The sequence below is a fragment of the Crocodylus siamensis genome, chromosome 4, assembly GCF_052110815.1.
Source record: "Crocodylus siamensis isolate JL-2025a chromosome 4, ASM5211081v1, whole genome shotgun sequence".
NCBI classification, from domain to species: Eukaryota; Metazoa; Chordata; order Crocodylia; family Crocodylidae; genus Crocodylus; species Crocodylus siamensis.
The window spans coordinates 199,497,266-199,514,369 of NC_143398.1; the positions used below are offsets into that span (position 1 = coordinate 199,497,266).

General features: G+C 44.8%; 1 protein-coding gene across 7 annotated transcripts in view; it reads left to right on the plus strand.

Annotated features, from left to right (window-relative positions):
* The window catches only part of SESTD1 (SEC14 and spectrin domain containing 1), a 148,615-nt gene that overhangs the window by 103,839 nt on the left and 27,672 nt on the right, over nucleotides 1–17,104 (plus strand). For all 7 annotated transcript variants that reach the window (XM_090045320.1, XM_090045324.1, XM_090045319.1 and 4 more), the window contains 2 exons: nucleotides 9,238–9,335; nucleotides 10,099–10,154. In XM_090045320.1, coding sequence (XP_089901446.1) covers nucleotides 9,238–9,335; nucleotides 10,099–10,154 — 154 coding nt within the window. The remainder of the gene's footprint in view (nucleotides 1–9,237; nucleotides 9,336–10,098; nucleotides 10,155–17,104) is intronic.

The following is a 17,104-nucleotide window of genomic DNA, read 5'->3' on the forward strand; positions in this document are numbered from 1 at the left end:
CTACTCTTTTCTTAGTTCCTACAATCTAGGAGTGGTTGTTTTTACATGCATTCTCACTCTCACTCTTTACTGTTCTCATCTTTTTTACCTCATCTTCCCACAAAACACCATCTTTGGTTCCATCCATGGCATTGAACATACAGGATTTCATGAAGCCTTTAATAATGGATTCTGCAGATATCCTTACACAAGAAGTCAGACTTAATTGGCAAGGCTGTACTATGGTTGACTGCTTAGTCTTCCCACCATGTGTAAGCGCATGGTTCCTTGCCAGGATACTAACACAATATGTGGTTCTTAAAGGGCTTATTCATTATAACATCCAGTACTTGGAGTTGAGATGTCATACCAGCAAGTATGACATACAAGATCACAGTTCATTGACCAAATGTTTGCTTTCACATCTGGTGTTAAATGCCCTCTGAATGTATCCAGTGCTAACATTCCTCTTTTCTTCAGCAGTGCCCTCTGTCTCTATTTCCACACATCTAACCAGTCATTAATCAGTTAGAATTGTAGAAAATTAAGGCTGGAAGGGACCTCAGGAGGTCATCTAGTCCAACCCCCGGCTCAAAGCAGGACTATCCCCAACTAGATCATCCCAGTCAAAGTTTTTTCTAGCCAGGTCTTAAAAACCTCCATGTATGGAGAGTCTACAACCTCTCTGGGTAACCTGTGCCAGTGTTTTGCTACCCTCCTAGTGAGAAAATTCTTCCTAATATCTAACCTAAACATCCCTTGCTACAACTTGAGACCATTGTTCCTTGTTCTGTCATCTGCCACCACTGAGAACAATCTAGCTCCCTTTGGAATCACCCCCTTCAGGTATTTGAAGATTGCTATTAAATTCCCTCTGTCTTCTCTTGTCTAGACTAAATAAGCCCAGTTTCCTCAGTGTCTCCTCAGAAGTCATGTGCCCCAGCCCCCTCACCATTTCTGTTGCCCTCTGCTTGACTCTCTCCAATTTGTCTATGTCCTTTCTGTAGTGAGTGGCCCAAAACTGGAAACAGTCCTCCAGATGTGGCATCCTCAGTGCTGAATAGAGGGGAATAGTCACTTTCCTTGATCTGCTGGCAACACTTCTACCAATGCGTCCCAGTATGCTGTTAGCCTTCTTGGCAACAAGGGCATGCTGTTGGCTTCTATTCAGCTTATTGTCCACTGTAACCCCCAGGTCCTTTTCTGCAGAGTTGCTGCCCAGCCAGTCAGCCCCTAGCCTGTTCATAGATTTCATAGACATTAACGCTGGAAGGGACCTCAGAACATCATCGAGTCCAGCCCTCCCGCCCAAAGGGCAGGAAGTCAGCTAGAGTCATAAGATTCCAGCAAGATAAGCATTGAATTTACTCTTGAAGGTGTTCAATGTAGGTGCTTGAACCACCTCCGATGGCAGGCTGTTCCAGATCTTGGGGGTTCAGACAGTAAAATTCTTCCTTATGTCCAGCCTGAAATGGTCTCGCAGTAGTTTATGACTATTTGACCTCGTCATCCCTTGGGGCGCTCTGGTGAACAAGCGTTCCCCCAGATCCTGGTGGTCACCCCGATAAACTTATAAGTGGCCATCAGATCACCCCTGAGCCTGCACTTTTCCAGGCTAAAGAGCCCCATGGCTCTCAACCTGTCATCATAAGGTCTGTTTTCCTGACCTCTGGTCATGCGCATGGCTCTTCTCTGGACTCTCTCAAGCTTCTCCACATCCTTTTTGAATTGTGGAGCCCAAAACTGGACGCAGTACTTCAGCTGCAGCCTCACCAAGGCCAAGTAGAAGGGGAGAATGACGTCCCAGGATTTGCTTGAGAAGCATCTGTGGATGCAAGCCAGCATTTTGATCGCTTTAGTAGCTGCAGCATCCCATTGCAGGCTCATGTTCATCTTGTGGTCAATGATGACCCCAAGTCTCTTTCTTCCGTAGTGCTAGCCAGCGTAGCACTGCCAAGCCTATAAGGATGCTGCAGGTTTTTCTTCCCAACGTGGAGAACCTTGCATTTTTCAGTGTTAAACACTATCAGGTTCTCATCTGCCCATTTGCTGAGCCTGTCCAGGTCAGCCTGGATCACCCGCCTGTCTTCAGGTGCGGATGCTTTGCCCCAAAGTTTGGTGTCATCAGCAAACTTGGCCAGTCTGCTCCTGACTCCAGTGTCCACGTGGTTAATGAAGATGTTGAACAATATGGGTCCAAGGACAGAGCCTTGGGGGACCCCACTGGTCAAGATATATGACATCAATCTCTTTCCCCTCGTCCAGGTGATAGGTCACCTGGTCGTAGAAGGAAATGAGATTGGTCAAGCAAGACCTACCCGCAACACCTACCCGTGCTGGCTATCCCTTAGGATGTTGACATTGACCAGTCCGTTAAGGATGGGCTCTTTAATAAACTTTTCTAAGATCTTCCCCAAATAGAAGTCAGGCTGATGGGCCTATAGTTAGCCGGATCACTTTGCTCCCTTTCTTGAAGTTAGACACCTTCTTCCAGTCTTTGGGCACTACACCAGAGCACCAGGAGTTTTCAGAGATCTGTGCCAGGGGCTGGGCTATGACGCTCGCCAGCTCCTTGAGTACCCTGGGGTGTAGATTGTCAGGGCCGGCTGACTTGAAGGTATCCAGCTTCTCAAGATGTTCCTTCACGAGGTCAGCATTTGTGGAGGGCAGGGGATCTCCCTCACCCAGACCTACCTGTCCCATAGCGGGCATGGGCACCCCATGGGACTGATGAAAGACTGACGCAAAGTACCCATTTAATAGGTTGGTTTTTTCCTGGGTGTCAGTTGCCCCATCTGGTTCAGCAGGGATCCAGTGTTGCCCTTGTTTTTTCTCTGGCTCCCCACATATCTGCAAAAGGACTTTTTATTGTCCTTGATGCTCAAAGCTAGTTGGAGTTCAGTTGCAGCCTTGGCTTTCCTGGTTTGCTCCCTGCAGGACCTGATCAGTGTAGAATAATCCTCCTTGGAGGTAAATCCCGTCTTCCATCCTTTGTAAGCTTTTCTTTTTAGCCTTAGATCTGCTAAGTCCCTGGAGAGCCAGAGGGGCTGCTGTGCTCTCTTGCTGCCTTTCCTCCGAGATGGAATAGACTTAGCTTGAGGAGCTCCCACTCTTGAGTAGAGCTCCCTTGAGGAGCAACAACCACTCTTCTTGAACTCCCCTCTCCCTGGGGTCATGGTCCCTTAGGGCCTCACTGACCAGCCTCCTGAGCTTGTCAGAGTTGGCTTTTCTGAAGTCAAGGACTTCTGTGTTGCTGACTGACTTGCCAGCTTTACGGCAGATGGTGAAGGTGATCAGCTTGTGGTCGAAAAGCTCATGATCAATAGAAAGCTGTCACCTAGCTTTCTATCAATCACTAGGCCACTGATTAGGTCATCCCCTGTATCCAGTACCAGGTTGAGAAGCACTTTACCTCTTGTTGGCCCATAGACTTCTTGGGTCAGGTAGAAATCATCCACGCATGAGAGGAAGGTTTGCGACTGTTTGCATTTTGCTGAGTGATCCTCCCACGAGATGTCCGGGTAACTGAAGTCACCCATGACAACCATGCTCCTGGAGCATGTGGCCTCAGCCAGTTTCTGGGCGAACTCCTGGTCAAGCTCAGGACTTTGGGTGGGAGGTCTGTAGTAGACTCCCACTGTTGTGTCCCCTGTGCCATGTTCCCCCACGGATTTTAACCCAGAGGGTCTCCAGTCATCCACCCTTGGTTGCCAATATCAGCTTGCAGGGACATGTAGCTTTCCTTAACATAGAGAGCTCCACCCCCGCCCCTTTTATCTACACGATCCCTCCTGTACAGGGTATAGCCATCAGTACCTTTGGTCCAGTCATGAGTGGCCTCCCACCAGGTCTCCGTTATCCCTGTGACATCATAATTATTTGTATTGAGCAGGAGGACAAGCTCCTCCTGCTTATTCTCCAAGCTCCTGACATTTGTGTACAGGCAAGCAAGTATCCCCTTGGGGGCTCTTGTCTTGCCCACAGATTGTACCAGGGCTGGGGCACTTGACATCAGTCATTATTCCTGGCATTGAACCACTATTTCCGGTGGCAATTTTTATTTGACAGAGTTTAGCATTTCAAAATCACATAGGATGGCAATTTTCTCCCGTCTGCCAGTACTGCTAACATCACTGTAATTCATGACTTTTCATTTCCTGTATTTCTTATAATGATGGATTTTGTGCATTTCTCATGGATGGTGATATTGTTTGGTATGTCAGTATAGACTGGAGTCTCATCAGCATTACCTGTCTCACCCAGGAGGTAATTACGAGTTTTGCATAGCCCAGTAATGGTACCACTGGAATTCAACAAATATTTGTTGCAGTCTGATGGTAAATTTTGTGCAAGTGATGTTCTTCATCTCAGGGCTAAGCCATTCGTGACATCATTCAGATAACCACCAACTACTTGCTTTGAATTTTTGAAGGGGAATGTTCAATTCCTTTACTATTTCTAATACCTTGAGTTGAAGCACTTCACAAATGATTGTCATTCTCTCCTTTCTCTTTTCTTGAACATACTTTAGAACTTGCTTATCAGTTTCAGGAAAGTGACCTTGTTTTGGGTTCACAAACATTTTCTGTGTGGACTTAGCATTCTCAGGTTTTCCTTTTAATTGTCTCCATTGACGCACATTTGCTTCAGTAACTTTACACTTTCTTCCTGCCTCAGAATTATTTCTTTTTTCAGCATAATTTATAACCTTCATTTTTAAAGTCTGTAACATAGCTGTGTCACATTCTTTTTGGTACCTTCACATGTGTACTGCTACTTCCTCTTTTTTCTACCTGGTCTGTCATGGGGGTTTCCCCAGCCACCTCTCATCCCATACAATTTACCATGGGTTTCTAAGTTTTGGCCAGTTAGTGGTGGTCAGTTTCTGTAATCTGCTGATTTTTCCCTGCTTCTTCACCAGATGCTCCCCTGCCACTTGCTCCTTTGCTGCCACTTGGCTTGCTGCTATCAGGGACCTCATGGTATGCTGGTCCCCTTGCTGCTACTGACTGGAGCCTCACTGTGTGCTAGATCTCTCACTGACATACTTAAGCTGGGTCCCTCGTCATTGTTTCTGGGTCCCTTGCTGCATCCTGGATCTCTTGTCAGCATGCACATCTTGGGTCCCTTTTCACTGCTGCCAGGTCCTTCACCATTGCATACTGCGTGCCTGGCCTCATGCTGGGTCCCTTGCTACCACTGATGGGAGCCTTGCCATGTAGTGGATCCTTTGCTGCCACTGCTAGGAGTCTCACTGCCTGGAACCTCACCAGGCATTGGATTACTCGCCACAAGCTGGGTCCATTGTCACTGCAGTCGGGTCCCTCTCTGCAGCATGCAGGGTACCTAGCTGGGCCTTGGGGGTCCCTCCTCCCCGAGTGCTGGCCAGCCCTCTCAGGGTCCCTCACTGCTGTGTGCTGGCCAGGATCCCTCTTCTCTGTGTGCTGGTTGGCCCTGCATGGTTCCTCCCTACTGCACATGCCTGGCTAGCGTCTCCCCACAGCATGCTGAGTGCCTGGCAGGCAGGTGATCAAATCGCTCCCAGATAATGCCTGGCTGGTGGGTGCTGAGGCAACTCAGCATGCACTGGCCAGGCTTCTTGCAGCTTGAAATGACCCAACAGGTGTTGGCCAGGCACTATCCTTGCAGCCTGCACAAGCACATGCTTGGTCATTCTGAGCTGCTGCCCCAGTGGCACATGCTGGAGCAGCCTGGCACACAGCAAGGGATACAGCCACACTGCTAGGATTTGATGAGGTGCTCGGGCACCTGCTACTTGAGCAGCAGTTCAGAGCGACTCAGCACATACTGGCTAGAAACCCCCATGCTGTGGGGATGGTGCCTGGCCAGTGCCTGCCAGATCATTTTGAGCTGTGTGTGGGGTTTCCAGCCAGAGGGCACTGAAGCAACTCAGTACATTCTAGCAGGCAGCAGCTTGGAGTGACCCTGAGCCAGCTGGCCAGAAACACTGCATGCTGAAGCGAACTCAGGCACACTGCTGGCTTGCCATGTGCATTTTCCTAAAACCAGAAAATGCACATGGTGAGCCAGCAGAGGGCACTGGAGCGCCCCTCAGCATGCAGGATTCCTGGCTGGCAGTTGCAGGGTCTCTCCAACTGAGAAAGGATGTATGTGATCGTAAGATGAGGCTTGGTTCTGCATTCCCCATGTTGAATGGGGGGAAAAAACCTCATCTTATAATCAAGTAAATACAGTAATATAGAATTTTAGAGTGAGAAAAACCTTTGTTTTTCTTCTGCTAGATATCTCAAAATGCTTTTTTTGCTCCATTTCTATTCTTTCCCAGACTTGGCGTTTGCTTCCAATGTCTGTATGCCTGATCCTCACCCTGGAATTTCCCTTCTCAAATGTCTGACATCTGTAAATGCTTTCTCTCAGTAAAACAGCCTGTTTTATCACTGCCTTAATTGTTTCTTCTGAAATCCTGTTTTATCCCTTCCACTCCTTTTTACATTGAAAATTACCACTACCGTCACTCAGGAAGCAGAGGAGGAAGGAAAGTGCACAACGTTCTGGCTAACAGCTGTGCTGCCGACCGCCCCCCCCCCCCCCCCCCCCACCTTCGGCACCAGTTGTTATAGCTGTGGAAAAACTTGCAGAGCATGGATTGCACTTTTCAGCCATCTTAAATGTCACCAATAATCCCCACCCCAAGCAGATATTATCTTCATTTTGACAGATAACCAAAGATGCCCCTGTATCCAGATTCTCGGACTATATGCTATCTTGATGCTGCCACCTCCTTCACACATGAAAGACGCTCACAAGAACATTGCTCCCTTCCTGAGTGCCTTTGAGCTTCCTACTTGTGTCAGGATCTAACTGAAAATGTCTCTGTTGTCTAGTGTCCCAGACATCACTGACATCTCTTTTGTAGCTGTCCTTTCTTCATCTCCATGCACACTCCATGTTGATGCAACAACTTATTTGACACTCGCCACGTGGGGTAACCTGTCATTCCTGCCCATTTTGAGATCTCAGCTGCAAAGTAACTGAAATGCCTGTTACTCCTAATTTCTCTCTCTCTCATTGTTATGTCAGTATAAAACATGCTACAGAGCTGCATCAGATTGAAAGGAATGTCATGTTCTTTGAACTCTCTTAATAGATTGCTAAATAGGACTGTGTGAGAGAGAGCAGATTCTAGGCTAAGCATGAGAAGGCAGTAATATGGACATCTATTTTCAGTGTTTACATATCATGTAAAATGAGTGAGTCATTTCAAATCTAGTTCCTAGAACACACAGGAATTGAAGAATTGTTTAAACAATGTGCTTTTTTAGGCTTTGCTGTCTTTGATGGGTAGAGGTGCACCAATACATTGGTCCAATATTGGATTGGCACTGATTATAAAGAAAATTGATCATATCAGAAATCGGCCTGGTCTGGCCAGTAATTTGTCCAATAAATGCCCGTGCATGTGCACAGCCACAATGCAGCACGTAGGCAGTGAGGAACACAGCAGCTTAGAGAGCTGAATGCAGCTGGTAAGGCTGGTGTGAGGGAAGGGGAAGGGGGAGGGAATGGGCATGGAGAGGCAGATTAAGGCCCCCGCAGTGAGGGAGGAGTAGAGTGGGGCAGGGGCTGGGCAAATGCTGCCTGGGCAGGGCAGGTGTGGGATGGAACCGCTGTTCATCCAGGAGGTGCAGGAGCGGGGAGGGTTGACTCCTGCCTCAGCGCACCGCTGGTCCAGCAACTCCCACGGGTTGTCCGGGAAGGCATGCGGGGGGAGGCGGTGCTCCTGAATCTGCACGGGGTGGGATGAGCTGGAGCCAGGGCTCTTTCTGTTCAGCCTCTCCCCACACTGATCCGGGGAACACGCCCCCCCATGCCCTCCTGGATGAGTAGCAGGACAAGCGGGCAAGCACCAGACCAGCAACTCCCGGACGAGTGGTGCATAGCAACGGGAGTGCCCCCTGAGCTCCCAGACAAGCCGCAGCTCCATCCCATGCCTGCCCTCCCTGGCTGGGTAGTGCTTGTCCCAGACCCCACCACAGGCACAGACCCAGTCCTCCCTCACAGCAGGGGCCTTGATCTGCACCTCCCACATCTTTCCCTCACCTTCCTCCACTCCCCTCCCATTTCATCGCACCAGATTTATCAGTTGCACGCAGCTTCCCAAGCTGCTGGGTTGGTATCAGAAATTGGATCAGTGTCAGCTGATAATGCCTCCTTAAAAATCAGCAATTGGTATCACCCCCCAAAATCTCTATCAATGCACCAGTATTGATGGATGCTTTGTGCCAGAAAACTTTTCAAACTGCTCTTTCAACTGTACAGTTGGTCTAATAAAAGATATCACCAAAACAAAAACAGCAACAAAAACCCAAACCCTTATCTTTCATCAGAAGCCAATCTATTTCCAGAAAGAATGAACAAGAAAATACTTGTTTGTATACTCCTTTGTCTCTGAAATGTACTGGTTAAAATAAAGTCTAGATTAGTACTAACTGAAAGCTAGAAATTCTGATAAGAGTTGAAGTATTTCAGGGCTGTCCAACTGGCGGCCTGTGAGTATTTTGGTTGCGTTCCCTGGGCTCCTGCCTGGCTACTACTCCCTCCCTGCATCACTTCTGCTGCAACAGCAGCTGGTCTCCAGGATATCCCTCTCCCTCTTTCAGCTTTTGCTGCCTTACCCTTCCTTCTGTCCACCCCAGTGCCTGACCATTCCCCCAGACTGGGGCAGCCTTTACATTGTGGCTGAAGGAATTAAGATTGAGTCTGGATCTGCACATGTGTGGTAGTGGGGCAGGGGAAGGAGCCATCCATTTGGTTTGGAGGGCCTATCCAGGACTTGCCCTAGTGCAGCCTGCATGTGTATGACCCCATTGGGTAGGGCATTTGGCCCTTACCTGCTTAGAAAAGTTGGGTGGCCTTGAATTTTTTTTTTTATTATTGAACAGATGTTCATATAATGGATTTTTGGAGAAGATTGTCCATAAGAATTTAAGTTTTGAGAGACCTTTAAGTTTTTTAGAATACAGCACTAACTTTAATACATTCCAGTACAGAGTCTTTAGCTCTCTATATAAGGGGAAACTTATATTTTCTAATCCTTTTATCATACTATATCATATTTACTCTTTCTCAAGTTTGGGAGCGTATTAACAGAGCACTGTGGATAAAGTTGCACTGATGACTTCTGCACTGTCAACTAATCTTTCACAGATACTAAATTAATTTTGATTCTAAAAAGTAGACATTCTTTTAATTAAAATAATTATTTTATTTATTTAGGTGTTCGAAAAGTTCACAAAAGAGTCTACATCTTTACTGGATGAGCTTGCTTTAATTAACAATGGAACTGAGAAAGGAAGCCAACAAGAGAAAGATAGGTATATAGATTTCTTCTTTTTTTTAATATAACCCTTTTAAATATCAGTGCATTAACAATTTGAAATAATAATGTAAAGGGATTGTTGAACCACACAAGTAATTTTAGACATAAAGCCCCTGATCCTGAAACTGCAGTCATTCTTTTATTGTAGAAATCAGTCCTTAGCAACTAATTATTTTTACCAGTAATTGGAATCATTATAGGCAGATGCCCTTGCTTCCAATGAGAGACTGTACTAATAAGTAATGCTTACCAGATTTAATTTGAGTGCATGATAAAATATTAATGTTAAGAAAACAGTGTCAGACAAATGAATATCTCTCTCATTTTATTCTGTTACCTTTGCTTTAGTATAAAATACTCTTTTGTGGATGTTTACAAAAAACAGAGATCATTGGTGGCCTTGTGATTAAAGCAGTATAGAATTTGGAAGGTCAGGATTTCAGTCTTTGATTGCCACACGAGCTGCCTGTATGAAGACAGTCAGTCGTTCAGGATATGTCTACACCAGTAGGGGAGCCAGCGTTTTTGGCAGGTGCACCCCAAATTAAACTCCATTCTCTTCCCAAGTGCCACTCTAATCCCATTCTCATGCCAGATTTGTTACTCTGCTTTCTGCTCCCTGACATATTTATTGCTTTGTTTCCTATGCTGTCCCCAATGTGCCATGTGTCACACGGTGTGCCAGTGCCACAGGGTGGCCACCCCGGTCTACATTTTCACTTTTACAATAGTCTCTTTCTTTCTTTCTTTATTACAAGGTCTGTAGATATAAACTTCCTTCCATCTGTGGATCCAGAGACAGTACTACAGACAGGTACAGTAAGTTGAAAAATGAACAACTTATCCATATTTAACAAAGGGTTTCTACAGGTATGTTGGTAGCCAGAGGAGGATCAAGGAAAGTGTGGGTCCCTTAATGGGGGAGGCAACCTTGTGACAGACGATGCAAAAAAGTCTTAAGTGCTCAATGCCCTTTTTCCCTTAATCTTCACAGGCAAGGTCAGCTCCCAGACTATTGCACAGCACAGTTTGGGGAGGAGGTGAGCAGCCCTAAGTGCTGAAAGAACAGGTTAGAGACTACTTGGATGTGTACAAGTCCATGGGGCCAGCTGGGATGCACCCAAGGGTGCTGAGGGAGTTAGCTGATGTGATTGCAGAGCCTTTGGCCATTATCTTCGAAAACTCATGGCAGTCAGGGTAGGTCCCGGATGACTGGAAAAAGACAAGCATAGCACCCATATTTAAGGAAGTGAAAAAGGGAGGATCAAGGGAACTAACTACATACCAGTCAGCTTCATTTCAGTCCCTGGAAAAATCATGGAGCAGTTCCTCAAGGAGTGTATTTCTAAGCACTTGAAGGAGAAAAAGGTGATTAGGAGCAGTTGGAATGGATTCACCGGGGGCAAGTCATGCTAGACCAACCTGATTGCCTTCTGTGATGAGATGACTTGCTCTGTGGATGCAGAGAGCCTGGTGGATGTGGTGTACCTTGATTTTAGCAAAGCTAAAATGTTGTCTCCTACAACATTCTGCCAGGTAAGCTAAGGAAGTATGGGCAGGATAAATGGACTATAATGTGGATCAAGAACTGCCTGGAGCATCAGGCTTAGAGAGTAGTAATCAATGACTCGATGCCTAGTTGGCAGCCGGTATCAAGTGGAGTGTCCCAGGAGTCAGTCCTGGGGCTGCTTTTGTTCAATGTCTTCTTCAGTGACTTGGAAGATGGCATAGAGTGCACCTTTAGCAAGTTTGCGGATGACACCTGATTGGGGGGAGTAGTAGATACACTTGTGTAGGTCTAGGATTCAGAGAGACCTAGACAAATTGGAGGATTGGGCCAAAACGAATCATATAGGAGGCGCACACCCAATGGAAGATAGGGGCCATCACCAGAGAGGATTATACCTCCTTGGCTTGAGATTGTAGGGGGGCTGTTAGGAAGGCTAAGGGAGAGATGGAACTGGAACTAGCAACCCAGATCTAAGACAACAAGAAGTCCTTTTTTAAATACATAGGGGGTAAAAAGAAGTTACTGGGCAACGTGGGGCCTCTGCAGGACACACTAGGAAATCTGGTGGTCACACCAGACAACAAAGCTAATCTCTTTAACAATTTCTTTGCCTCCGTTTTTCTGAGCAGGGACCAGGTCATCCCCCCTTCCCCCCCTGCTCCCACCAGGATCCCCAGTGGTCTCAGGGGAGGCACAGCCAGGCCTAGGGTCAGTGAGGACCTAGTCAGGGAACTTCTGGTGGGACTAGATGTGTTCAAATCAACAGGTCCTGACAATCTCCACCCAAGAATGCTGAAATAATTAGCAGAGGTCATTGTGGGACCCCTGGCACAGCTTTATGAGCACTCATGGTGCTCTGGCGAGGTGCCAGAAGACTGGAAAAGGGCCAATGTGGTCCCCATTTCCTGAGAACACAGGAAACTATAGGCCCGTTAGTCTTACCTTGGTCCTGGGGAAGCTCTTTGAGAAAATTATCCAGGTGCATATCTGCGAGGGACCGCCAGGGGAGATGGGTTCATTAGATGCAGGTCCTGTAAGACCAACCTAGTGGCCTTCTATGACCATGTCACAAAATCCTTGGACGTAGGTGTTGCGGTGGACGTAGTCTTTCTGGACTTTAGGAAGGCCTGTGACACTGTCTCACCCCATTCTCATCAAAAGAATTAGGCGACTGTGGTGTCAGTGCCTGCACGGTCAGATGGGTTGCTAATTGGCTGGAGGGCCGCACCCAGAGAGTGGTGATGGACTGTTCATTTTCAGCTTGGAGGGATGTGGGAAGTGGGGTTCCCCAGGGCTCGGTCCTCAGGCCCGCACTGTTCAACATCTTCATCAGTGACTTGGACAAGGGGGTGAAAAGCCCCTTGTTCAAATTCACAGATGACACTAAGATGTAGGGAGAAGTGGGCACACTAGAGGAGAGAGGCTGCAACTAAATCTAGACAGGTTATAGGGATGGGCAGATGAGAACAGGATGGGTTTCAATATTGATGAGTGCAAGGTATTGCACCTGGGGAGGAAGAACCAGCAGCATACCTACAGGCTGGGGAACTCCCTTCTCGTCAGTGCAGAGGCAGAAAAGGATCTTGGAGTCATTATTGACTCCAAGATGAACATGGGCAAACAATGTGAGGACACGGTCAGGGAGGCTAACCGCACCTTGTCATGCCTCCACAGATGCATCACGAGCAGGTCCTCCCCCTCTTTGCCACACTGGTCAGGCCGCAGTTAGAGTACTGTGTCCAGTTCTGGGCGCCACACTTCAGGGGGGATGTGGACAGCATCAAGAGGGTCCAGAGGAGGGCCGGTCGCATGATCGGGGGCAGCAAGGCAGGCCCTACGAGGAGAGGCTACAGGACCTGAACCTGTTCAGCCTCCACAAGAGAAGGTTGAGAGGGGATCTGGTGGCCGTCTGTAAACTGGCCAAGGGGGACCAGCAGGCAATGGGAGAGTCCCTGTTCCCCAGAGCACTACTGGGAGTAACAAGGAATAACAGCCATAAGTTGATGGAGGGTAGATTCAGGCTAAATATCAGGAGGCACTACTTCACTGTCAGGGTGGCTAGGATCTGGAACCAACTTCCAAGCGAAGTGGTGCTCACTTCTACCTGGGGGTCTTGAAAAGGAGGCTAGACAATCACCTAGCCAGGGTCGTTCCTGCCAGTACTCTTTCCTGCCCATGGCAGGGAGTCAGACTTGATGATCTGCTCAGCTCCCTTCCGACCCTATCAACTATGAAACTATATGAGGTTCAACAAGGACAAGTGCAAAGTCCTGCACTTAGGATGGAACAATCCTGTGCAGTAGTACAGGCTGGAGACTGACTGACTGGGCAGCAGCTCTGCAGAAAAGGACCTGAAGTGGACAAAGCTGAATATGAGCTAGCAGTGTGCCCTTGTTGCCAAGATGGCTAACAGCATACTGGGCTGCACTGGTAGGTGTGTTGCCACTAGGTCAAGGGAAGTGTTTATTCTCCTGTATTCAGCACTGATGAGGCCACATCTGGAGTACTTTGTTCAGTTTTGGGTCCCCCACTACAGAAAAGATGTGGACAAATTGAAGAGTCAAGCAGGTTGGGGGACGTGACTTATGAGGAAAGACTGAGGGAACTGGGCTTATTTAGTTTAGCGAAGAGGAGAGTGGGAAAGGACTCAATAGCAGCCTTCAGCTATCTGAAGTTTGAAAGAGGATAGAGATAAGTTGTTCTCAGTGGTGCTAGGTGACAGAACAAGGAGCAATGGTTTCAAGCTGCAGCAAAGGAAGTTTAGGTTAGATATTAGGAAGAATGTTTTCACTAGGAGGATAGTAAAATATAGGAGCAGGTTACCCAGAGAAGTGGTAGAAGCTCCATCCTTGGAAGGTTTTCAAAACCTGGCTAGACAAAGCTTTGCCTGGGATGATCTGACTGGAGATGGTCCTGCTTGAAGCAGGGGGTTGGACTAGATGTGACCTCCTGAGGTTCCTTCCAACCCTAAATTTCTATGATTCTATGACATCAAGGATGGGGTTCTAATGTCTTAAAGTTATTCCACTATTAAATAATTAGTAAGTGCAAAAATTCTTGAATTAAAAAAATTTAAAATTGATTTTGAGACATAAGTAGGGAAAATACAGTATCTTGAATCCAAGAAAACTTTGATTTGAAGATGACCACCAATAGTTAGATTTTTTTCATGGAAATTTTTTAATAATTTTCCTTGTATAGTATCTGACTATTGGAGGGTTGTCTTAAATTTGCCATCCCCGCACTGTTGTAGGCAATCTATTTTTTTCTCTAGCTGTTAGGATTTTGATTTTCAATGTCAAATGGCATACTGGTTTAAGGAATTTGTAAAGGATTTATAAAGCTTTCTATTTTTTATTATTCTGTTGCAGTCCCACCCAGATCATTTCATATGAAAGTTCTTTATATCAGAAAGTTGGTCTTAGTCCAGTTCCTAATAGACAGCAGCTCACTTCATAAAGCCTGCTATAATTTACGTCTATATTGATAGGTTTTGTAAAGCCTGAGAATTAACTCTCCCATCCTTCCAGGTAACAATAAGCTGCATAGACTGGGGCAGAAAAGAGAACTGTACTGTTGAGTCATTGTACGTTTTGTCTTTGCTGTGATTGGTTCAAGGTCTTTCATTCTCCCATAGTTATGCATTAAGCTCCTTTCACAGGCTCCAATTTCTCATTTATATTCTACATTTTAAAATGATCTGTGAACTAAATTTTATATAAAACATATGAATATTTAAGTTCTTTGCCACTCAAAAATGAATTTTTAGATAATGGAAATTCAAGATCCTTCCTGAAAATTCTTAAATATTTCAGTATAATTTGCTTGCCCTGAAGCCATCCATGCTTGCCATATAGTATGACTTTATATGAAATAAAATTAGCATGTGAAATTAAATATAATATGTATAGTGGAAACTTAAAATATGCCTAAGTGTTGGTGAAGCCTTATATCACAATCTTTTTCTTTTATATTTTATTAAATAGCTAAGATATTTAGTGACAAAATAACAGACTTTTTAGATTCTTTGTTTAGCATTGACCAAAAATTTCTAGCTATTGGCTGTTCTTGCATATGGGAAATTAGTTGGTTATCTTAGTTCACTCTTCAGCAAACTGTTTGCAGCAAAATAAACACCACCATGTTGGTCAAGAATTGACTTTCATTTTGCCAGTCAAAGCAGGGAATTGAAAGGGTAAGGAGACTATGCTATAGTTTTCCTATACTAAACGATGTTATATTGTGTAGTCTTTGCTTCTGATTAGCAAAAGTTTGGATATATGCATACCTTTCAAGTGTTTACTTAGAAGCTGGCACATATGGCCTGCAGAGCCATTTTATTTGGCCTGTGGAGTTGACGGAACCTTGGTGGAATTTCTGTGGCAGGGGCTTTGCCCAGGCATTGGGGAAAAAGCAGCAGTACTGTGTGGGAGAAGCAGTGACTGCAGCTCTTGCAGTTTTATGTAATGCAGTATATATTTTTCTCTTCAATAGGCACTACTTTTTCTTCACTTGACTAACTTCTTAAAAACCTGTTTATATATACCAGGTTGTTAGAACTCTTTGGCTTATAATTACATTGATTGATGACCTATTAGGCTGCTTGCAGACATTAAAAAACAAACAAACAAAACTGTGCTTTACCGGAAGAAGCAGTGCATTACTTTGACCCAGCTCCGCAACATCTGCAACATCTGTATAGATCAGGCACTTCAGCAGGGCTTTTTCATGCTTTTAGCTGATTCAATTCGCTATTAGATAAAAGTGCCCAAAAAGGCCCTCTGAGCACCCAATCTATACAGACGTCGGGTGAGCCAGATCCAACTAACGCATTGCCTCCTCTGGGCTCGGCAATGCTACTGCTTGTTTAATTAAAAAAAAAAAAAAAAATCTGTAAGCAGCCATAATGAAATTGCACTTCGTAGTAGGTAAGAACCAATACTACACAAATTGCATTCGTACCTAACACCTTGCTAGCAATATCAGGAACTAAACCACATATTTAGTGGACTGTGTGAAACTAATGCTGAATAACTCAGAGTAGGGGCCTCTCACTGTTTGTTTGGGTAGTTTGGTTGAACTTGCACTATGATTGATTACTAGATGTGTAGGGTTTGCATTTTTTTCAAGGACTTTTAGGTGATTTTTTTTTTTGATGTGCTAAAATAGCAATGGTAGGAAAGCAGCAGTCATAAACTTTTTAGTTAACTCTGTGGTTTAAAAAATAAAAACCCAGATGTCCTCAAGAAATGAAAATGAGAGCCTGTGATTTATAATTTGTGTTGCCCTCTGTCTTCAAATTTGGTCACTTTAATGGAATAGAAAAGAGGTGACAAAATAGTTGTTTTCCTTCTACATTGCATCAGGCTTTCATTGTTCCTTGAATTATTAAGCTAAACAAAGCTAGTTAAGCATTTGGTCATTGATGGTACTCTTACTCATATTAAATACTACCTCAGACAACGTGCAATTTCATAGAAATTACTACAAAATTTCTCAATGCAAGTAACAGTGGCCCTGGATGCCAACATGTGTTAAAGAAGTTAGAGTCTTAAAATTCATGCATAGCATTAGTTTCTTTTTCTTATTTAAATTCCTCTTTTACCCAGGATATATTAAAATTCTTTTAATAAGTTTATTTATCAAAGAAATGCTATTAGTAGCCCTTCTGGATGCTAATTGAAGATCATGGACTATAAGAAGTTAAGGAATTTTCACTATTGAAAAATAATAGTAAATATAAACAAATAACCTGTTAGAGTACTGGTTTAACTAACAAAAACAGTTTCCCAAATTTTTGGTAGGGAAAAATACCTGTATCTAATACTTAGAATCCCTCTTTACATTTATGAAGCTATTTAGCAAGGCATATGAATACCAAACTCCATCATCAAGTTGTTTTCTATATAAACAAATGGGATATATGTGGAACTGGAAGTAGGCTTTCGGCTTTACTGCCAGACAATTAAATATCTTTGAATAATTTAGTCATTGTAATTCATGTTGTTTCAAAATAGAATTCATTGAAGTCAATAAATAGACTCATGAAACACATTTTGAAAGTTTATTGGAAAGTTCTGCAAATGTTAGGAGGAGTTTTCAACTCAGGAAAGTTTCTTCCCTTTGCCTAAAATGTATGGGGACAGATTCTGCTTTGACTTGCAACTAGTGTAATTCTAGTGATTGAAGAAGCATATTTCTTCATGTTTACCAATAAATATCAATGTGTCTAGTACTTTACAGATCATTTAGAC